The sequence below is a fragment of the Pristiophorus japonicus genome, chromosome 8 (assembly GCF_044704955.1).
Source record: "Pristiophorus japonicus isolate sPriJap1 chromosome 8, sPriJap1.hap1, whole genome shotgun sequence".
In the NCBI taxonomy this organism is placed as follows: domain Eukaryota; kingdom Metazoa; phylum Chordata; class Chondrichthyes; family Pristiophoridae; genus Pristiophorus; species Pristiophorus japonicus.
The window spans coordinates 230,931,977-230,954,959 of NC_091984.1; the positions used below are offsets into that span (position 1 = coordinate 230,931,977).

The 22,983-nt window shown below is 45.9% G+C and overlaps 1 protein-coding gene across 1 annotated transcript in view; it reads left to right on the forward strand.

Moving 5' to 3' along the window:
* The window catches only part of snap29 (synaptosome associated protein 29), a 49,101-nt gene extending 28,029 nt beyond the window's left edge, over positions 1-21,072 (forward strand). Inside the window, exons 3-5 of the mRNA XM_070888051.1 lie at positions 6,595-6,680; positions 17,479-17,577; positions 20,204-21,072. Coding sequence (XP_070744152.1) covers positions 6,595-6,680; positions 17,479-17,577; positions 20,204-20,361 — 343 coding nt within the window. The 3' untranslated portion in view covers positions 20,362-21,072. The remainder of the gene's footprint in view (positions 1-6,594; positions 6,681-17,478; positions 17,578-20,203) is intronic.
* Positions 21,073-22,983: the final 1,911 nt, after the last annotated feature.

Here is a 22,983-nt window from a genome sequence, read left to right on the forward strand (position 1 = left end):
AAGTGTACTTCTGTAAGCTTTAAGATGACTGAAGCTACTGCATAGTGTACCCCCTGGTATTCCATTCCTCAATGTCACCTTTGTGACCTGTACTCACCCCCATTAGGGCGAGCAGGAGCAAAGCCCCTCATCATTCGGTTCCTTCCCTGTATGGACACAAAATAGATAGCCTTGCCCTTGAGAAAAACAGTTCTCTGGCTTGGCAAAGGTGATCCAGTTCTACAATTCAACTTGAACTTTAAAATGTTAAAATTTCTAAAATCTAAACTTGATTCCCAAAAATATTTAAAGCACCCTTAAAATCGTACAGTAACGCTATGTACAGTCGCCACCCGTCTCCAGGTGGCCAGGCTAAATCCTCTTCCGCTTCTTCCTTTTGCGGCCTCTGGGCAGTTTGTATGGCTGGATGTAAGGTGGTCTGTACTGCAGGACCCAGAGAACTGGGGCTTTCCCTGAGTCCCAGATGATCGGGGGAATGGCCTCTCCGGTACTACAGCACACTACCCCCTTCTGTGTAGCTGCTGGGTCTATGTCGTCCCGTGGGTTCCGCGCAGCCTGAGGCTGCAGGCTGGGGACTCTCAGTTGGTGGTTGGTCCACCACGACCTCTCCCGTGAGGACCACTCCCGTGAGTCCCTCACTGCCGAAGGCTGCTGGCTGGGCGTCCCTGTCCATAGAACGGTTCACTGTTCCCAATGGTAGCGGGATGGAGAACGACCCAGCCTGTTCATTCCGTGAAACCCACTAGACTGTACGGGACCCCATTAGATGGAGGTGAGGCGGCTGGGTTGTCTGCGTTTTCAATGGTGCTTGAGGCTCCAGTATCTAGCAGATAGGTCCCTGTCACCTTCACCACCTCCATCTTGACGCACGGTCTCTTGTGTGCATCGTATTTTAGGGGACACAGGTACACCTAGGTGCCGGTTCTAATCATTTTTTCGGGATTTGGCGGGGCGGATGGGGTTTCCCTCCCGATGGCCGTAGCTACCTTCCCTGGGCCATCCAATATGGATCGGAACGCGGCCAAGAGCTCCTCGAAGGAAGAGGGAAAGATCTGTGCTCCGGGTCCGGCCTTTTTGGCAGGTGCTGGGGGTTCCTTACCTACGTTATCCTTCCAAGGGTTCCGACAATCCTTTCTCCACTGCCCGCTTTTCCCGCACCCAAAACAGTTACAGTTGGTGTCGGAAGAGATACCCCCTTCCTGGCGCCATTCCTCTTTGCTTGGTGGGGCCTTAACTCATGTACCCTCCCCTTGGGTGGGTTCTCCTCCGTCCCTCGGGTTAGTTGCCTGATCGCTGATCCTTTGGGATCCCTAGGATCGAACCACAGCTCGGCTTTGGCCTTCACCCGTGGCAAACTGTTTGCCACCAGGCTCCGGAAACAGTGGGTCCTCTCCTCCCGGGTCAAGTGATCCCGGTTGAGAGTTCTACTGCAGGCGCACTCGTAGACGCGTCACAGCCTGTCTGAAAGCTTGTGGGGTTTCCCCTGCCTGTTGCATTGTCTTCTCCACTCGGGAAAAGGGACTCCCATCGTCGAGGCCCATAGCCTCCAGGATTTCTTCCTGGATGGCCAGAGATGTACTTTGCCCTCTCTTGGTGCTTGTGGAGAGTGACTGGTGCAATCTACTGTCTAGGGAGAATAGGAGCATTTTTGTCGATTCGGTGTCGTCGCACCCTTCGATCCCTGCCGCTTGGTCTACTTCCAGAAAGTGAACCGAAGGGTCCCCTTTATGGGTGAGCTTGTCCAGGTGGATGACCATGGTTCTGAGCTGCTGGGTGCTGTGGGGGACCACCAAGTTACTTTCGAGGGGCCCTGCTGCCCCACTGAGAGTGGGCGCACCGTACTTCTGCTGCCGTACCGGGCACATCGGCGCTGGTCCCGGCCCTCGTCGTACTGGTGTCGCTCCCACCTCTCCCTGCTGCCAAGCCGAGTTACAACCCAACGCCACAGGTGGTGGTGCACCGTTTCCGTCTGCCCCGCAAACTGTTCGCCCCTCCTGCTGCCAGACCGGGCTAAGCCCCGGGGCCACAGGTACTGGGTAAATGTCCCCCTCCGCTCGCCCCTCCTGCTGCCAGATCGGGCTAAGCCCCGGGGCCACAGGTACTGGTCGAACGGTTCCCCCCTGCTCTTCCAGGTCTGTCCGAGCCGTTTGGGTTTATTAGGCAGAACGTGCCTTTGGCCTTGGAAAGAGCAAGGTTCAGACTCTCAGTTTGCTTTTGGCAGGGGCCGTGGTCTCCAGTCTCGAACCCTCTGCTGCTTGCTACCTGAGAAGCGGCCTGTACATCTCTTAACTTCTCCTCCTGCTTTTTAATTATCCTGGTGTGGCAGGTGTTTTCTTCCCGCAACACCAGTTCTTGACCCTTCGCTTCGGTGACCTGGCACTGAAGGTAATCCTGGTGGTTTCTATGCGTTTCCACTAACTAGTTTCCCTTGCTTTTGCTTGCCGAACTCCTCAAATAATCTCTCCCCCATGATGGCTCTGGCATCCGAGTGTTCCTTGGACTCTGAGGTCTGCCTCCAGCGACTTGACTTTCTTGTCCAATTGCTGGACCTGTCGGTGTAGGCAGACTAACCATATTGCTTTCTCCACAGAGCGTTTATGCTGCTTACACGCAGTCCATTTGGTTGCAGCGTCCACAGGATGCTCAGCGCGCAATAGGTTCAGTACCCATTTCTTTGTTATATTGACTTTCTTCGATATGCAACAGGAAATCCTCTCTCCCATTTTGCTTCTTTCCTCAAAAACCGTGTCTACTGCATCACACCCTTTTGACCAAGCTCCTGCCTGGCTCGTCATTCTGTAGGGGGTGGTCTTTGAGGGGGTCAGGTTCCCTTCTGACCAACTTGAGCGGTTCGAATCGCTCCCACTCCCTGGGTTCTCGACTCTGGATTTATTTGGGGGATGTGACAAAGTGCAAAGAACACTGGTTTGTTGCAAAAGAACTTTGATTTTATTACAGTCGAGAAATTACAAACTTATAATTACTCTAATAAAGTACAATGTCAGAACTTATTCAAACTTATTAAAGAACAATACCTTACACACTCAGAGGGGATTACAATAGCTTATAATGACTCTAATAGAGAACAACACATTGCATTCAAATGGGGTTACAGTAGAATTACACCTCCCACCTCCAATCCCTAATCCTAGCTAAGTTGGTCTCCCGGGCATGCAGGGACTATGCTTACCAATCCTTTTGACAGTTAGCGGTAGATTGCAGTTTCGGGGTCTGCTTGCCGTATCCAGAACGTCGGAGAAGACTTTTTGCTGAGCAGTCTTCAGTTGGGTTGAGTCTGCTGATGCGCGTTTTGGATCTGTGGGGTAAGTACCCGTTTTCTTTGGTTAGAACTAGGTTTCTATATTCTTTTGGTAGGTCAAGATCAGATTGTAGAGTGAACATTTTTTGATTCTTTGTTTTTTTCCCATTGGAGTTTTGTTTCGAGTTTGGTCGATCGCGGTGGTTTTCCGTTGATACCATGTTGGTTGTGGTCGGTTGCTGCCTTCCTTCCTTCCTTCAGGACTTCACGGCTGGAGAAGTTAGTTTACAACTGTCGCGTTGGTTTCGCTCCTTGTCTTGATGACATAGTCAGTAGTATAGCACGAGCAATATGGCATAGTATGTCATACCCTCTGAAACAGGGCCAGTTATATGGTTTGGGTTGTTCTAATCTTGGCGCCAAATCAGTTCAGAATTCTTTGTTTAAATTTGGCGGGCTTGACTCTTTGTAATATTTTGGCGGGCTCATTAAAAGTTAATATGCTTTGGGTTCAAAAACTGTTTTCTCATGCAAATATTAGCTTGGTAATTTTAATGTCCTTTTGCGCTTAGTTTTTTGCATACAGGCTGGCTTAGGCCTCTTTGTGATGTATATGCTGAAATGGTTTTCCAGATTCATGTTGATAGTTAGCTATCTGAGTTATTTGTTGTAATGTTAATGTCTCTTGTGGAGAAGGATTCTCGAATACCCATTTCTCCAGACAAGTTAACATAGTCCCAACACCCAGACAATTCCAATAATCAAGTTGTCTCCTGTTAGTTCTTTAGGCCCGCCCACAGCCTTGAATTTGTCTTGTAAAAGTTCAAAATTCTATTAAAGTTCGTGACTCTAATTCTCTGTCACTGGCAGAGCTGCAGCTTTACCACGCATTCCTCACGCGGGACTTTCCACATGTGGGCAAACTACCAATAGGGTGCCAGCAACGTGTTGGTGAGCTCACCCGCTCATTAGCTCTTGTGGAGGATTGGTCTGTCCATTGTAATTAATAATAGTTACTTCCGCTACCAGAGCAACATGGCCACCATTGTATGTAGCTGCTTTTAAATGATCACTTTTCAGTTCATCGATAACCTTGAAAGAATCAACTGTCTGAGGAATTGTAGACCTCTTGTTTCCTTTCTCCCTCCCTCTCATTGTTAGGGAATGGGTCTAACTGTGAGTCACATTCTAAAGAAAGACTTGCATTTCTATAACACCTTTCATGACCTCAGGGCATCCCAAATTGCTTTACAGCCAATGAAGTGCTTTTGAAGTATAGTTGCAATGTAGGAAACGCAGCAGCCAATTTGCACACAGCAAGTTCCCACAAACAGTTGAGGGATGAATATTGGCTAGGTTGTTTACCAGGGGAACCCTCCCTGCTCCTAGAACAGTGCCGTAGAATCATTTATGTCCACCCGAGGGGGCAAGCTGGGTCTCTGGTTTTAACATCCCATCTGAAAGACGGCACCTCCGATAGTGCAGCACTCCCTCAGTATTGCACTGGGAGTGTTGGCCCAGATTATGTGCTCTTGTCTGCGGAGTCGGACTAGAACCTACAATTTTCTTACCAAGGCAAGATTCCTATCATTGAACCACTAAAGCAGAGAAGCAACATTTATTTACTAGACTCTTTAATCAACAGTGTGCTCCATTTTAGAGCTACCGGAGTTGTTGGTTTATTCCTATAAAAGGAAAATGATTAGACTGGCAATTGCATTGTGTTGCAGTACAGAGGGACCTGGGGGTCCTTGTGCATTAAACACAGTGAGTTTGCAGGTACAGCAAGTAATCAGGAAGGCAAATGGAATGTTGGCCTTTATTGCAAGGGGGATAGAGTATAAAAGCAGAGAAGTCCTGCTACAACTGTGCAGGGTATTGGTGAGGCCCCACCTGGAATACTGCCTACAATTTTGGTCTCCATATTTAAGGAAGGATATACTTACATTGGAGTTTGTTTAGAGAAGGTTCACTAGGTTGATTCTGGAGATGGAGGGGTTGACATGAAGATAGGTTGAGTAGACTGGGCCTATACTCATTGGAGTTCAGAAGAATGAGGTGATCTTATCGAAACATAAGATAACGAGGGGGCTCGACAAGGTGGGTGCAGAGAGGATACTTCCACTGATGGGGGAAACTAAAACTAGGGGACATAGTCTCAGAATAAGGGGCCGCCCATTTAAAACTGAGATGAGGAGGAATTTCTTCTCGGAGGGTTATAAATCTGTGGAATTCTCTGCCCCAGAGAGCTGTGGAGGCTGGGTCATTGAATATATTTAAGGTGGAGATAGACAGATTTTTGAGCGATAAGGGAATAAAGGGTTATGGGGAGCGGGCAGTGAAGTGGAGCTGAGTCCATGATCAGATCAGCCATGATCTTATTGAAAGGTGGAGCAGGTTCGAGGAGCTAGGTGGCCTACTCCTATTTCTTGTGTTCTAATGAAAACGTCTGGAGCTTTTGAGGCACATTGAATTAGTAGAATTGAATAATGCAGAATGGCTGAGTGTATCTGGCATCTGTATTGCTACATGCAAATGTTATTTGATTTCCATTAAAGAGTTGCCTGTGTTGTGTTCTGCAACTTAATTGTTCCATTTCACTTTTTTCTGTCGTGTGTTCTTCAGTCTCTGAAATGTAGGGCACGGACTAAGATGAGGTCAAATTGGTAATGCTCATTTTCCTTTTTGCATTTGTTGATTCTGCATTTAGACTTTGGGCAGTTGAAACATGATCGCAGTACGGCATTTGTTCGCAGTGTCTTGCCAGTTGGGAGGGGAAGTTGTGATAAAGATGGCTGGAGTCTCATGTGCTGCAATGAACTTTGTTTTACTGTACTTATCTAAATGTCTTTTTGTTTAATCTATCTCCAGTTCTGCCTAAGCTGTGTTTTGATAATTGATTCCAGAACCGAGTTTACTGTCACAAAGAAAAATGACCCACCAAAATCCAAGAACTGAACGAGAGCTGTGTGTGTGTTCTAGATGGCTTTTGAATGCCTTGTTATTAAGGTATTGAGAAGTAATCAAGAGTTTACTTCGCAAATTTTGTTTACTTAAAGTGACCTGTTGTCAATCAAGTTGCAGAACGTCCTGCTTGCCACGTGACCAAGGATTTGCAGCAGAAGGCTGCAATCTGGCCGCCTTGTATTTGCAGTGAAAGATGTCCAAATGTTGCTTCTCAGCTCCGCGCAAGAGTATTAATCCCAGCATTTATTTTTCACGTATTCATCCTAGAGCTTGTATTGAGTCAGCACAGTTATCCATTTCAGTTTCCTGCATTAATCCGCTGGTTCAATATTTAAAGCCAGTCCCTTTATTTTTATTCTGTGTGGCAGATTGCAAGACGCTTTGGATAAAAGTAAGCAATGCGACGACCAGTACCAGGCAAATCATCCGAATTTGAGGAAACTAGACACGTCTGGTAAGTCTGTGCACAAATGCAGCAGCTTTAGAGACAACCGCATTCATTTATAGTTAGATGGGGTTGCAATTCAATTACCTGCCCAAGTACTGACCAGACAGGAAGTGCAGATTTTATATTATCTGGCACTGGGCTGACTTCAGGATGCAGTAGTTCTACTTCAATAATATGATATTTGTGTTTTAGTACAAGCGAATTGAAAACTAGAAGATGCAATCAGTACGGGATGAAGTCTGTGCACTATTTGCGCTAGATTAAAGGATCTTGGGGAAAACATGATGCACTAACTACTGAAGAAAGAGCATGTTTTGAGTCCATATATATTAAAGGGGAAATGCAAATCCCAAAGTTCCAAGCGGTCCTGTATTCAAACCATTAAACATCGTTTGAGCTTCCCGTTTGTCAGTGCACAGAAATATTTCTCAAATGATCTTTCTGTTTCTCAACTATTTTTTTTTCCCCCTCCAATTTTCTCTCGCCGCTCCCGAAGGGAGGGGCACTGTTTGCCTTTAGTCCCTCGCCCATGTGAAAACCGTGAATGTTATGTGACTGGAGTGCATCGACGGCCAATCCAGATCTGGTCGCACGTTTCCAGCAGAGGTAGTTAGATAGCTCCTTTCACCGGCTGTCTGCAAGTGTCTTTTTTTTTTTTCCTCCTTGCTCCTCGGATACTCCGTATGAGATCACCCAAATTTGAATGGATTGGTTAAGGGATTAACCCTGCAACCTTGCTTGTCTCGGTTACTTGCTGGGTAAATTAATCGAGCCATCACTGTTTTGACGAGCTGAATGCTGGCGGTGAGGCTCCCTGACTAATAAATACACTCTGATGGATCTTTGCATAGAATGTACAGCACAGAAACAGGGCATTCGGCCCAACGGGTCTCTGCCGGTGTTTATGCTCCACACGAGCCTCCTCCCAACCCTTTTCATCTAACCTTATCAGCATAACCTTCGATGCCTTGATCCCTCATATTTAGCTTCCTCTTAAATGCATCTATGCTATGCAATATTTAGTCGCATCAAGCCTATGAATGGGGAACAGATAATGCTGCATGTTGGTCGTGAGCAGTTTGGTATCCAAGAATAATGGACTAGTTTTAGGAGTCTGGGTTGCAAGAAAAGTGACTCCGAGATGTCTACACTCTAATTCTGCCCTCTTGAGCAACCCTGACTATAATCACTCCACCATTGGGTGAGATGTTGGAGAATAATTAATTTCGGATGGCAAGATCAACCATTGTTTCAAAATCTTGTTTATTGCATGAATGCTTTTAAAGTATAAATTTTCCTGCACGCCTTAAAACTATTTGTGTAAAGGCAGAAAGTGAGAGTTTATCGCTCTTCCTGGCCAACGTGTTGTCTTGTTAAATTTCCTTTCCAAAACCATCTGTATCGACTGGGCATCAGACTGGAGACAGGGCTATAAGATAGTTGTTTGTCTTGTGATGGTCGGGTCCTCTAGGCAGAATGAACTTTGCTCCAGCACGGGATTTCGAGCATGTTAATATCATTAATGTTCAACAAAAGTAGCAGTGGACCTCAGAGCCTTGAATGACATTGGGTGCTTCATTGGCTAAGGTCCTGTTAATGAATGTGTGTTTGACTTTGAGAGTTCAACAACAACTGGTATTTATATAGCGCCTTTAATACAGTGAAACGTCCCAAGGTGCTTCACAGGAGTATTGAGACACACACATTTGACACTGAGCCACATATAGAGAAATTAAGGCAAGTGACCAAAAGCTTGGTCAAAGAGGTAGGTTTTAAGAAACATCTTGAAGGAGGATAGAGAGGCAGAGAGGTTTAGGGAGGGAGTTCCAGAGCTTGGGGCCCAGGCAACAGAAGGCACGGCCACCAATGGTTGAGTGATTATAATCAGGGATGCTCATGGTTTAGTTCAGATATTTATATTGAATTTTATTTTTTTCATGTGTTAATCTTGCATATCAATAATATTGCACCAATCATCTGTTTTCAAGGCGGAAAAGCCCCCGGTCTTTCCTCCAGCCTTTCTTCCTAACTCCAACCCTCTTGACACAGAGGGATCAGCCCTGTGTCCTTTCTCTGAACTGCCTTATGCCTCCCTTGTGCCTCAGTGACCAGAGCTAGACCTGGGAGGTGTGATCTGAGCAGAGCACTCCTCCGTTTGAGCGCGATTCCTCTACCTCGTACTACTGTTTTTGGCTGTGTAGTTCAGCGTTCTGCTGTATTTGCTGTTCCACAGTTAGATGATATGTTCAGCCTTGAGTCTGCTAATACCCCTAGTTCTCGAAGCTCCACCCTATTATAATTTCAACATCATTGGTGAAGTACTTATGCCACCCTTGTTTTTCCCCTTTGCACAGTACTCTTTTCCTTATTCAGTTTAATATCTGCTGGTGTTCTGGCCCCCCCCTAATATTTTACCCAACTCCTTGTAGCTCCCGAGCTTTGTCCTCAGAATCAACGGCCTCTCCTATTTCAGCATCAGCAGTGACTTGGACAAGTTTACCTGTGTTGGTCGTGGCTCAGTGGGTAGCACTCTCGCTTCCAAGTGAGAAGGTCGTGGGTTCAAGTCCCACTCCAGGGACTTGAACACATAATTCTAGGCTGACACTCCCAGTGCAATGCTGAGGGAGTGCTGCATTTTCTGGAGGTGCCCTCTTTCGGATGAGATGTGGACGTATGGTATGGTATTAATTCTTTGGCAACAAGTAACAAGCTTTCCACCCGCCAACCAATTTCTTATCCGTCTCCAGTTTTGTCCTGGATCCCTGCAGAATTTAAACTTTAACCAATAACCTTTCACAAGGAGCTTTGGCCAATGCTTTTCAAAAATCTAGGTACACCACCAGTGGGCTTTCCATTGGCCAACCTCCAATCAGCCTGTTTCACTTTTCCCTTTTCGCACAATCTATTTCCCTTACTTACCATGTGCGCTTGTCCTTCCTTTTAATACTCTACATTTCCTGAAATTCAGTACCCCACTGTGTTGTATTCATCTCCATTTATTGGGGTAAGCCATTTTTCTATCCGTATTGTATTGTAGTCCCTGCTTATGCGACATTCTCTAGTTCAGGCATTTTGTTGCAAATGCTTCCAGTATTTGTGTACCTCTGAAGATTTTCTGTTTTTTGCCATCAGTGTCTGATTCTTCCTGAAAGCTACAAAGTTCCTGCCGGTTTGTTGGCTAGCATCCGCCCTTTTATTAGTCTCGTATGGGATCCTGTTACCTCCCTGCCCTTCCCTGTACTGTACAGTTTAAATGGTTTACCATAGCTGCCTTTATGCCGTTGCTCTTTGCGTGGTTCTGGCATCGTGTCCTCCTAAATCATTCCCTTTACCCCAAATACTAACCTGTTACTTATGAAAGTAGCCATTTGTTTGTTGTCTGTTTTCCTAATGAGCTCACTGCATTTACCCAACACCAGGAGTATCCCCCTGTTTAAGTTCAGAGGTGATTCACAAGTGTCCTCGAGCACGTCAGAATCCAAAATGTTGTAAATTAGGAACAGTAGAGGTCCCAACATCGATTCCCACTCTGTACCTCCTCCACCCCTCTTCCCCTCCATCATGGGTGACCATCGTTGGCTCTGCTCCGACAGAAACATAGAAACATAGAAAATAGGTGCAGGAGTAGGCCATTCGGCCCTTCGAGCCTGCACCACCATTCAATGAGTTAATGTCCGAACATGCAACTTCAGTACCCCATTCCTGCTTTCTCGCCATACCCCTTGATCCCCCTAGTAGTAAGGACTACATCTAACTCCTTTTTGAATATATTTAATGAATTGGCCTCAACAACTTTCTGTGGTAGAGAATTCCACAGGTTCACCACTCTCTGGGTGAAGAAGTTTCTCCTCATCTCGGTCCTAAATGGCTTACCCCTTATCCTTGGACTGTGACCCCTGGTTCTGGACTTCCCCAACATTGGGAACATTCTTCCTGCATCTAACCTGTCTAAACCCGTCAGAATTTTATGTTTCTATGAGATCCCCTCTCATTCTTCTGAACTCGTGAATACAAGCCCAGTTGATCCAGTCTTTCTTGATATGTCAGTCCCGCCATCCTGAGAATCAGTCTGGTGAACCTTCGCTGCACTCCCTCAATAGCAAGAATGTCCTTCCTCAAGTTAGGAGACCAAAACTGTATACAATACTCCAGGTGTGGCCTCACCAAGGCCCTGTACAACTGCAGTAACACCTCCCTGCCCCTGTACTCAAATCCCCTCGCTATGAAGGCCAACATGCCATTTGCTTTCTTAACCGCCTGCTGCACCTGCATGCCAACCTTCAATGACTGATGTACCATGACACCCAGGTCTCGTAGCACCTCCCCTTTTCCTAATCTGTCACCATTCAGATAATAGTCTGTCTCTGTTTTTACCACCAAAGTGGATAACCTCACATTTATCCACATTATACTTCATCTGCCATGCATTTGCCCACTCACCTAACCTATCCAAGTCACTCTGCAGCCTCATAGCATCCTCCTCGCAGCTCACAATGCCACCCAACTTAGTGTCATCTGCAAATTTGGAGATACTACATTTAATCCCCTCGTCTAAATCATTAATGTACAATGTAAACAGCTGGGGCCCCAGCACAGAACCTTGCGGTACCCCACTAGTCACTGCCTGCCATTCTGAAAAGTACCCATTTACTCTTTGCTTCCTGTCTGCCAACCAGTTCTCAATCCACGTCAGCACACTACCCCCAATCCCATGTGCTTTAACTTTGCACATTAATCTCTTGTGTGGGACCTTGTCGAAAGCCTTCTGAAAGTCCAAATACACCACATCAACTGTTTCCCCCTTGTCCACTCTACTGTAAACATCCTCAAAAAATTCCAGAAGATTTGTCAAGCATGATTTCCCTTTCACAAATCCATGCTGACTTGGACCCATCATGTTGCCTCTCTCCAAATGTGCTGCTATGACATCCTTAATAATTGATTCCATCATTTTACCCACTACCGATGTCAGGCTGACCGGTCTCTAATTCCCTGTTTTCTCTCTTTTTTTTAAAAAAAAAAAGTGGGGTTACATTGGCTACCCTCCACTCCATAGGAACTGATCCAGAGTCTGTGCAATGTTGGAAAATGACTGTCAATGCATCCGCTATTTCCAAGGCCACCTCCTTAAGAACTCCGGGATGCAGACCATCAGGCCTTGGGGATTTATCGGCATTCAATCCCATCAATTTCCCCAACACAATTTCCCGACTAATAAGGATTTCCCTCAGTTCCTCCTTTTTACTAGACCCTCTGACCCCTTTTATATCTGGAAGGTTGTTTGTGTCCTCCTTAGTGAATACCGAACCAAAGTACTTCTTCAATTGGTCTGCCATTTCTTTGTTCCCCGTTATGACTTCCCCTGATTCTGACTGCAGAGGACCTACGTTTGTCTTTACTAACCTTTTTCTCTTTACATATCTATAGAAGCTTTTGCAGTCCATTTTAATGTTCCCTGCAAGCTTCCTCTCGTACTCTATTTTCCATGCCCTAATCAAACCCTTTGTCCTCCTGCTGAGTTCTAAATTTCTCCCAGTCCCTGGGTTCGCTGCTATTTCTGGCCAATTTGTATGCCACTTCCTTGGCTTTAATACTATCCCTGATTTCCCCACGGTTGAGCCTCCTTCCCTTTTTTATTTTTACGCCAGACAGGGATGTACAATTGTTGTAGTTCATCCATGCGGTCTCTAAATGTCTGCCATTGCCCATCCACAGTCAACCACTTAAGTATCATTCGCCAACCTATCCTAGCTAATTCACGCCTCATACCTTCAAAGTTACCCTTCTTTAAGTCCTGGACCATGGTCTCTGAATTAACTGTTTCATTCTCCATCCTAATGTAGAATTCCACCATATTATGGTCACTCTTCCCCAAGGGGCCTCGCACAATGAAATTGCTAATTAATCTTCTCTCATTACACAACACCCAGTCTAAGATGGCCTCCCCCCTAGTTGGTTCCTTGACACATTAGTCTAGAAAACCATCCCTTATGCACTCCAGGAAATCCTCCTCCACTGTATTGCTTCCAGTTTGGTTAGCCCAATCTATATGCATATTAGTCACCCATGATAACTGCTGCACCTTTATTGCCTGCACCCCAAATTTCCTGTTTGATGCCCTCCCCAACATCACTACTACTGTTTGGAGGTCTGTACACAACTCCCACTAACATTTTTTGCCCTTTGGTGTTCTGCAGCTCTACCCATATAGATTCCACATCATCCAAGCTAATGTCCTTCCTAACTATTGCATTAATCTCCTCTTTAACCAGCAATGCTACCCCACCTTCTTTTCCTTTTATTCTATCTTTCCTAGGATGTTGAGTTCCCAGCCCTGATCATCCTCGAGCCACGTCTCTGTAATCCCAATCGCATCATATCTGTTGACATCTATTTGCACAGTTAATTCATCCACCTTATTACGGATACTCCTTGCATTAAGACACAAAGCCTTCAGACGTCCTTCTGTGTGCAACTGAAGCGCTAGGTGGAGCATTGGACATTCTGTGGCACATTGCTCCCCACTTTCCTCAGCAGGTGCAGGAGATTTGTTGCTGCTTCCTTGTCTCATCTCTCTCCAGTTTCTTGCCATCACTTCCTTTGCATCTCGAGACCCAGAGCCTTTTGTCCCGAAGGTTCCTTTTTAACTTTGGACCATCCATTATCCTGATTTTTTAAAAATTTCCTCAAGGATTATTCTATGATTAGGTTTCTCTTTCACTGGCCAGTTGGTTCTAAACCATTGACTTTTGCTTTATCATCCTTTTCGGAGCCCCAAAGAGAATCTATTACAAACATTTAGAAATACACCCTGGTTAGGAGTGAAATTCCAGCAGTCCTACTTGTGATTTCTTCTGCTGACAAATGTTCCATTTGGACAGTTGAGATCATTAGGAGTCGGCCATTCGGCCCCTCGAGCCTGCTCTGCCATTCAATAAGATCATGGCTGATCTTCTCCCTCAACTCCACTTTCCTGCCCTATCTCCATATCCTTTGATTCCCCTAGAGCCTACAAATTTATTGAATTGAATATGCTCAATGACTGAGCATCCGCAACCCTCTGGGGTAGAGAATTCCAAAGATTCTCAACCTTCTGACTGAAGAAATGTCTCCATCAGTCCTAAATGGCTGACCCCCCCCGAGACTGTGACCCCTGGTTCTGGACTCTCCAGCCAGGGGAAATCGCCTCAGCATCTACCCTGTCAAGCCCCTTAAAAGTTTTATACATTTCAATAAGATTACTACGACTTCTAAACTCCAGAGAACATAGGCCCATTTTACTCAGTCTCTCGTGATAGGACGTTCTGATGGACTGTTGTATTACACAATAAGACTAGTTTAATACTGGATAATCCTTGCGCATGAAGTACTTGAAATATTCAGACATCTAACAGCAGTACGAAAAGGCCTAAAAGTAATGCCCTCAAAATAAACCCCGTCACCTATACACACCACTAGGGAATGTCTTGAGGCTGTAATCTAATCTTGGGAGTTCTGAAGCATGCAAACTTTGCTGTCATGGTTTAGCTTGATAGATCCTTTGATTTAGATTGCAGTCTTGTAAATCACTCCCGGGTAATTATTCTATAATTTACCAAACTATAAACCCTTGTATAATAAATTTGCAGGTTGTGTTGTGCCGATGTGCAAGATAATGCTGCAATTTCTGTTTTACAACACTAGATGGCACCAATGCATACCATACCAACATAATTAGTATGTTCTGCACTTGGAAACCAAGAATAGTTTGAATTATACAACTATATCCTGCCTATTCTAATGAGAAAATTGGTTTATGCATTCATTATAAATGCATTGGGTGGTGTATGGAAAAGATGTCCCGTGTGATCTCTAAAGCTAATGTTAGTTAGAAATCAGTTACACAATCAATAAAACGAGCCCCAGGTGGGCAGAGGAAAAGCTTCAAGAACACCCTCAAGGCTTCCTTGAAAAAGTGCACCATCCCCACCTGGGAACCCCGGCCCAAGACCGCTCAAAGTGGAAGAGAAGAATCCGGGAAGGCGTCGGACACCGTGAGTCTCTTCGCCGGCAGCAAGCAGAGGCCAAGCGCAAACAGCGGAAGGAGCGCATAACAACCCAAGTACCCCACCCACCTGTCCCTCCAACAAACATCCCCCTCAGCCACCGTCTGCCCCACCTGTGACAGACTGTCGGTCCCATATCAGACTCGTCAGTCGCCTGACAATTCATTTTGTGTGGAAACAAGTCATCCTCGACTCCGAGGAACTACTTAAGAGCACAAGATGTCCAGTTCAATTTGCATCTGCACTGACTTCAATGGGTCACAGCCAGGGTCACAAAGGAGTGCTCCAGCTGGCCTTGGTACTCCTGGGCTAGAGGAGAGAATATCGACCAGCATGCCCTTTTCCTGACTCGCTATCCAGTGATCCATGCCAGGACATGATTGGACGCTGCTGTGGTTCTCTTTCTCCCCCCCCCCCCCCCCCCCCCCCCCGGCCTGACCCTCGTGTGTGGATAACCTAACTCATTGAATGGCGGTGCAGGCTAGAAGGGCTGAATGGCTTGCTCCTGCACCTATTTTCTATGTTTCTATGTTTCTAACGTGCGCTGGCTTGGCCTGCGTGATGTCTGACTGCCTGGAGGCTGAAGCTCCGCAAGGCAGCTGGTGCCCGGGGAGCCCTATCCCCGCTGTAATCAGCAGCTTCAGGAGATGTACATTGCAGGTGGGATGCCATCGAGCCCACAGTTTGTGGAATGTAATGTTCGAACTGGAGTTTAACCCACGTTGGGGTTAAGTGCTGATCTTGGCTACAGTTAATTAAACCGAGAAATTGATGCTGCAATTTCAAAGAAAACTAATCTGGAGCTGAGCTTTAATGAGCCGTAACTTCATAAAGAAATAGCCAACCCAACTAATTCAATTATCAATAGAAGAAATGGGCTTATAAACAACATCCCCCTTTATAATCTTTAAAAAAAAAAGGATTTTATTTTTAACATTGGAGGTTTATTCTTGGGCATTGCAGCTATTATTACAGTGGTGTGAACATCCTTGTACATCAAAGATATGACACACACACACACACACACACACACATCTGGCACCACTGGTTGTGGCCAGTACAATTGAGACCCAAAGCAAAATGAATGCACGTTCTCTTTGGTGCATGCCCAGTGATTTCAAATCTACTTTGTTCTCCAAGGTGAATAATTTTCTTGCTTTGTTTTCTCTGCTCTGCACAGCTCCATTACATTACAGCCGTGTAATTACTTCCAGGTGTCTCTCAGTTGCAGTAGTCCATATTGCCCATTAATGGAATACATTTTAAAACAATTCATTTTCATATGTACCGAAGAATCTTGCAGTACAGAAACCGGTCACTTGGCCCATCAAATCTGCACTGTTGTGAATCTATCCCATTTAGCACTGTGGTAGTGCCATATAACACGATGGAGGATGTCCTCTGTGAAGATGGGACTTTGTCTCCACAATGTGTGGCGGTCGCTGCTGCCAATGCTGTCACGGACAGGTGCGTCTGCGACGGCTAGATTGGTGAGGACGAGATGAAGTTGTTTTTTTCCCTCCTGTTGGTTCTCGTCCCACCTGCTGCAGGCCCAGTCAGGCAGCGATGTCCTTCAGGACTCGTTCTGTAACCAAGCCACTCTTGGTGATGGACATTGAATTCCCCCACCCCACCCAGACTGCATTCTATGCCGTTGCCATTCTCCATGCTTCTTCCGAGTGGTGTTCAACATGGAGGAGTACTGATTCATCAGCTGAGGGAGGGCGGTGGATGGTAATCAGCAGGAGGTTTCCTTGCCCATGCTTGACCTGCAGCTCTGAGACTTCATGGGGTCTGGAGTCAATGTTGAGGACTCCCAGAGCTGTATACATACCACTGTGCTGTCACCCCTGGTGGATCTGTCCTACCAGTGGGACAGGACATACCCAGAGATGGTGATGGAGAAGTCTGGGCGTTGGCTGAAAGGTCTGATTCTGAGAGTATGACACTGTCGGGCTGTTGCTTGACGAGTCTGTGGGACAGCTCTCCCAATGTTGACACAAGTCCCCAGATGTTAGTAAGGAGGACCTTGCAGCATCGACTGGGCTGGGTGTGCCATTGATGTGTCCATAGCTGAGGTCAATGCTGGGTGGTCCGTCCAATTTAATTATTTTTCATAGTGATTTGTTACAACTGAGTGGCTTGCTCTGCCATTTCAGAGGGCAGTTAGGAGTCGACCATGTTGCTGTGGGTCTGGAGTCACATATAGGCCATACCGGGTAAGGACGGCAGATTTCTTTCCCGAAAGGACATTAGTGAACCTTGAACCAGATGGGTTTTTATGACAATCCGGTAGTTTCATGGTCACCATTACTGATGCCAGCTTTTTAATTCCAGATTTACTTAACTGAATTTAAATTCCCCAGTGGCTGTCATGGGATGTGAACTCGTGTCTCTGGTTCATTAGTCCTGGCCTCTGGATCACTGGTCCAGTAACATTAATACTATGCTACCGTTCCGGATAAGATCAACTCAACAACAGACAGAGTGCGTGAGTTCTACAGATACTAAACCAGGCCAGCTAAAGGGAACAAGTGGCTGTGAACCTTACTCTCCTTTCAGTATTGAACCTGCCGTTTTCCGTTTAGATATGTTAACCGCAAAGTCTGTAAATGTAACCAAAGTACCTTTTTTGTTTTTTATGGAAAAAAAATAAGTGTCTGGAAAATTAGCTTGTGCCAAAATTTTGAATTGCTGAACCTAAAATGCCCCTTGGTTTGATTTTATAAGCTTAATTTTCCTTTTATTTTCCCCTCTAGGTTTTGGGGCCGGGAGCAGTTCTGCTGCTACAGGAAACAACAGTGTCACCAAGAACAACGTTCTTCGTACTTATCACGAGCGGATAGATAACAATCTAGGTACGGTATTGTCGGGCTGCGTAGTCTTGCCATTGTGCTTTCCTTGCAGTGTATGCACGCACACGTTGGAGTGCCTATAACAAGGGGACATACTGTACAGTTAGAGCGAGGTTGTTCAAGGGTGATGTCAGGTAATGGCAGTCTGGAACTTTTTCTCTCCCAATCCAAAAGCTGGAGTCACATATAGGCCAGACCGGGTAAGGACGGCAGATTTCCTTCCCGAAAGGACATTAGTGAACCTTGAACCAGATGGGTTTTTATGACAATCCGGTAGTTTCATGGGCTGGGACTAATAAAAAATTTCAAAAACTAAGATCGGTTGGTTTTTGTTCGATACGGAACACAGGCGGGTAGATGGAGTTGAGATACAGATCAGCTATGATCTAATTGAATGGCGGAACAGACTCGAGGGGCTGAATAGCCTCCTGCTGCTCCTATGTGCGCGCACGCATGCAAGAGAGAATAATTGTCGTTTCCGTTCTAATCTACATGACCTATCCTTTTATAGTTTTGATTTTTAATGATCAGTCACCTCCTCTTTCCCCCCACCCACCCTCCCAAGTAACTTCTGCTGCTGTCAGCCGACTCATCAGCTACTGGTCCAGGGCTTCAGTACTTTACATTTCAAGCTCTGTGTCTAAGAGTATTGCTGTATCAAATCCTGATGGGGTTTTTTTGTTGGAGCGATTTAAGGTATTTTCTCCCCTCCTTCTCCTCTCTGCGATGTAATGGCGGTGATGCACAAACTCCTGGCCCTATGTCAGTGCGGTTGTGAAACCAGCAACGAGGAATTGTACAAGGGCAGCCTGTAGTGACCCTCCCATGTTTTGCACTTGCTCTGTTCCACCCTGTGAACCAGGTGCGTTGCCTCTGCAGCAGAGACCATAAACACAAGAATTCGGAGTAGGCCATTCGGCCCCTCGAGCCTGCTCCGCCAATCAGTGAGATCATGGCTGATCCTTGACCTCTACTCCACTTTCCCGCCGTATCCTGAACATGCGAAGGATCAGTCGGTACACAGTTGGGGAATCCATAACACTGCAGTACCAGAAAATAACCCACGCAGGTTGAAGTTGTCGGCGGCCCGGCTTCGCCTTGCCCTTCCAGAGCTCCCAGTCTCGGCCACACTGCTGCGTGATGGCTCCGAGCGGGGCACTTGTTTCTTTGCCAGCCCCATGCGGCCCTCCGAGCTAAAAGCAAAAGAAAGCCGTGTTCGCTTACTGTTTCTCATTTTGCTAGTACAGTAAAGCTGCCCTGTTTCCCTACGCAAGTCGCTGGACTCAAAATGTGAAACATTCAAATGGTGTGATTTTATTTTAGTTCATGGGATGTGGGCATCGCTGGCAAGGCCGGCATTTGTTGCCCGTCCCTAGTTGCCCCTTGAGAAGGTGGTGGTGAGCCGCCATCTTGAACCACTGCAGTCTGTGTGGTGAAGGTGCTCCCACAATGCTGTTGGGGAGGGAGTTCCGGTATTTTGGACCCAATGAAGGAGCAGTGATGTATTTTCAAGTCGGGATGGTGTGTAACTTGGAGGGGAAGGGGGAGGTGGTGGTGTTCCCATGCGCCTGCTCGGCGGTAGAGGTCGCGGGTTTGGGAGGTGCTGCCAAAGAAGCCTTGGCGAGTTGCTGCAGTGCATCTTGTAGATGGTGCACACTGCAGCCAGGGTGCGCCGGTGGTGGAGGGAGTGAATGTTGAAGGTGGTGGACGGGGCGCCAATCAAGCGGCCTGCTTTGTCCTAGATGGTGTCGAGCTGCACTCATCAAGGCAAGTGGAGAGTATTCCATCGCACTCCTGATACGGTGCTGTACAGATGGAAGTCCATCTGCTTTACATGAACTGTCCCAACACGCCACTTATTCCTGTTTTCAAATGGCCCTCTGTATAATGAATGTATTACCCAATCGCAATGCTGTATTTACAGTGGCACTTGTATTTCCGCTCCATTCTTATCACACTCTGGCTTGTGTTTTAATTACATTTTGGAAAAGATGCTCCCTCCAAGTTTTTCATCCCCGAGGGGGAGAAAGTTGTGGTTTTGTTTCCCTTTTCTGTTGACTTGCTACAAAAGAACAGAATTAGGAGTAGGCCGTACGGCCCCTCGAGCCTGCTTTGCCATTCAGTAAGATCATGGCTGATCTTCAATCGCAGCTCCACTTTCCCGCCCATATCCCTTAATTCCCCAAGAGTCCAAAAATCTATCGATCTTGAATGTACTCAACGACTGAGCATCCACAGGGGGTAGAGGATTCCAAAGATCCACAACCATCGTGAGTGAAGAAATTTCTCCTCATCTCAGTCCTAAATGCCTGACCCTTCTCCTTCGACACTGCCCCCTAGTTCTGGACTCCGCCAGTGAAAACAGCTTCTCAGCATCTACCCTATCAATCCCTCAATCGTAGAACAGTACAGCGCAGAAGGCGGCCATTCGGCCCATCGAGTCTGCGCCGGCTCCTTCGAAGAGCAATCCAGTTAGTCCCACTCCCCCGCTCTTTCCCCATATCCCTGCCATTCTTTTCACCTTCAAGTATTCATCCAATTCCCTCTTGAAGACTGCCACTGAGAAGTGTTTCAATTGTTAGCCAAGCACCCAATCACGGTTCTCTCTGCCTCTTCCCTCCAATCGCAGATGAGATGTCCTCTGGCCTGGGCCGGCTGAAGGGTCTGGCAATGGGCATGCAGACAGAAATCGACGAGCAGGATGAGATCATTGACCGTTTGATGACCAGGACCGAACATACGAACTCTCGCATTATGGCGACCGAGCGACAGCTTCGCAAACTCTAAAATGCGGCGTTGGACTTTGTCGTTCCCCTGAAAAGTAACTGACCTTGCAGAAATAACACCTTTTATATTCAGATTATTTAGTGAGCAGGGTTAAAGGAAAATATGCACCCCCTCCTCCCCCCCACCTCCACCCCCCCAGAAATTGAATCTATTAATGAAACGTGTTTCTGAATGTATTAACGTGGAGCCTGATTTCATAATTTTTTTAATTATGTATCCTAGGTGTCTGCATTCATACTTGCATTAAATAAATCCCGATTTAATATGATGGAGTTAAAGATATTCAGCAATGTTGAGCACACGTATTCCTTCATTTGCTCTTCAATAATCCGTGCCAATTTGAATGGAAGAGAGAAATCGTGCGTAATCTAAACTTTGTGTTATTACTAACGTAAAGCTTACTTTGATGCTCTTTCTGGTAGCTGACGAAATGGGGCCAGAATGAGCCCTTATGAGGTCACTAAGAAAACACTAACACTCGACTCGAGTTCTGTGCTGGTGTCCAGAGAGTCCGATTTAGCTGGTTTAGATATTGCCTGCTGTTTTTCAAATCAGCATTCTTCCTTTCATTCTTTGCTAGTCTGTGATTTAGCTTGTGTGAAGATACTGTTCATATGTGTATTAAGTCATCTTAGTGCACCATCTGTTGTATACAAAGCTTTTATGAAGATTAATATATCTAGCAACAATAAATACGCTTGCATCAGTTAATGGTAGTTATCCATATCAAAACATTTTTTTGTACGGGTTAATGGAAACTGCCTGTTTTCTTCTGGGGTGTTTTGAATGTTAAGGCCTTCGTTCCTCTTTTTTAGAATTGCAAACTGTTGTATACGTGATCACTTGAATGACACCAAACTCTCTGTTCTGAGGCAGATGTACTCTGACACCACTGCGGGGGTGAGGGGGGAGCTCTTTGCCGAGCGGGTCCACTGGAACCTGTTTAATTTGATAGTGTTTTTCCTATAATGTAATCAGGGTTTTCTGTCGTCTGGCGAAACCTTCCTGCTGACTGCTATTCACTGAGCACCGAGCAAATTTCCAGGGAACTGTTGGTTTAAAAAAAAAGTGCTTTTAAGACGCAAATTTTAAGAGAGGAAAGCGGGAGACCTGTTCACTGAATTGTCACAATGCCGTGTGGGGAAATGTGTACCTTGTGACTCATTCACTGACCTCACTCTCGCTCCCACCTGCCACAATGCAATGAAGGTGAATTATTCTGTAGAATATACTTCCTTTCTCACTTCCCTGTTTATATTTACCAAATGAGCAGAGTGCGTTTAACATCTGGGCTGTTTTAAGATCATAAATAGGAGCAGGAGTAGGCCATTCGGCCCCTCGAGCCTGCTCCGCCATTTAATAAGATCATGGCTGATCTTCTACCTCAACTCCACTTTCCTGCACTATCCCCATATCACTAATATTTTGGGGGGGTGCCTCTGTCCCTTCAAGTTTTTTTTCTATCATGGGACCCCAAGGGTTGAACCATCAAGGTTGTGGACTTAAGGGTCACCGTTGATGCTGCTCTTTAACCATCCAACAGGGCAGCTGTGGCACTTTGAAACGGGGCGAAACTGAGCGCAATGTTGGTTATAAACCAGTTGACCGTTCCTACAGCTGCCTTCTCCAGCTGCAGTGCCAAGATGTCTTGTCTACTGAGGAATGGAGGATCGTTTCAAAAACTCTTGTTTCTCATTACCAGCTTATGTTCTCAGAGTTTGTATTTTGCTGAGTAAAGTACGCAGAGTGTCTGTTTTACACAAGCGGGGGAGCGGAAATGGGAGAGTTGACTGAGGCAGTGAGTCGCTGATCGAAATCTTTGTCCATGCGATTGCGCAATTTGTCTGTCGTCGCGACAAATTTGTTTCCCATCCTTCAAAGGGAGCTTGTGCAAACTCATTACACCTGCCCATTACCCAGTCACCTTTGTAAGTCGGGTCAGGGTTAAGAGGTCAAAGCACAACCTATCCCGGAGGTGGTAGATTTTTTTTTAATTTCAGAGGAGCTCACGTCTGTGTTGGTAAGTTAGCCTGTCTGGGAATGACTGTGAGCATGGGGTTTACAATCGGCCCCTTGCTCGAAGGTCTGAAAACCACGCACAACCCATTTCGTAATGGCGTGCGTTTTAAATGGTTTCTGCATGGGGAAAGCTAATACATTCTGAGGATGTACTGCAGCTCAAAAAAAAATTAACAATTAAAGTATCAACACGCCCTTTTTTTAATTCATTGTCTATGGCTGGTGTTGGATTAGAAATATCGAGCTGTTTTGTACACCAAATTCTCACTTATCACCATTTCTTGCATAAAATCAGTTAGCATGCTTCTGTGAATTTCCATCACTGGTTGGTTCCAAACTGCACAAGGTGGATACAGATTTTTTTTTTCAATTTCAAAACTGCCAATTTCTGTGGATGCAGTAGCCTCACAGCGCAAAAGCTTAATTCGCTTTATTGTACTTGGGGGAACTCAAACCAATTAAGAGAAATCATTTTACAATTTTGGACTTGCAAGCACAAAATGCTGGGAGTAGTTTTAACGAAAAAACTATGCAGACTTCGGTATCAATTTTGCTGAAGTATTTCTAAATACTAAATGTGTGTTCCTGTTCTAACCATTTAAT